General features: G+C 33.6%; 1 protein-coding gene across 1 annotated transcript in view; it reads left to right on the top strand.

Annotated features, from left to right (window-relative positions):
• LOC106867957 (calcitonin receptor) overlaps positions 1-825 on the top strand; it is a 228,609-nt gene that overhangs the window by 151,554 nt on the left and 76,230 nt on the right. Inside the window, exon 5 of the mRNA XM_052969844.1 lies at positions 7-148. Coding sequence (XP_052825804.1) covers positions 7-148 — 142 coding nt within the window. The remainder of the gene's footprint in view (positions 1-6; positions 149-825) is intronic.

The following is an 825-nucleotide window of genomic DNA, read 5'->3' as shown; positions in this document are numbered from 1 at the left end:
TATATATATTTCCTTTTCTAGTCAATTGAACTGTGCTCGAGTGACCATCCATAAACACCTTTTCTTAACATACATCTTAAGTGGAAGTGTTTGGATCATTGAATTTGGTGCCATAGTTTCAAACGGTCCAGTTTTGTTTGAGAATTCGGTAAGTTTACTACTTAACCTTTTTCGTTGTTAAACTACTAACTACTGATTTCTACGGGCACACATTTAGTTTTTCTAGAATCTATTTATATTATTAATATCAGTCTTTAAAAGTGAAATTTGAAGACTGGAAGGCATCAGTTAAATTTCATCAAAGAAACATAAATGAACATAAATTTGAGGAATGACTTGTATTACTGTCGATAATCTGAGAAACATTTAATCCTGTATACTGTATTTTCCGGCATACAAGTCGACGTAGTATTTCCTGTAAACATGTAAATGTTTGAGTGTAAAAGTGTAAACGGTTCAATGTAAAAGTGTAAACGTTTGAATATACTCATTATATTTTCAAATCCTGTTGCATTTCACTTGGAATTCTTGGCCCTCCAAAGTTGTCTTAACGTATAAGTCGACCTACCTTTTGTCTGAAAATTTCAACAGGCGTGGCTACGTGGTAAGAAGCTTTCTTCCCAACCACATGGTTCAGCGTCACTGCGTGGAACCATAAGCAAGTGGCTTCTACTATGGCCTCGAGCCGACCAAAGCCTTGCGAGTGAATTTGGTAGACGAAAACTGAGAAAAGCCCGCCAAATATATATATATATATATATATATATATATATATATATATGAATAATAACAATAAATGGAGCAAAACGCATATAAATAAAAGTT

Source organism: Octopus bimaculoides, chromosome 1 (assembly GCF_001194135.2).
Source record: "Octopus bimaculoides isolate UCB-OBI-ISO-001 chromosome 1, ASM119413v2, whole genome shotgun sequence".
In the NCBI taxonomy this organism is placed as follows: Eukaryota; Metazoa; Mollusca; class Cephalopoda; order Octopoda; family Octopodidae; genus Octopus; species Octopus bimaculoides.
This window is presented reverse-complemented; position numbering and strand designations above follow the sequence as displayed.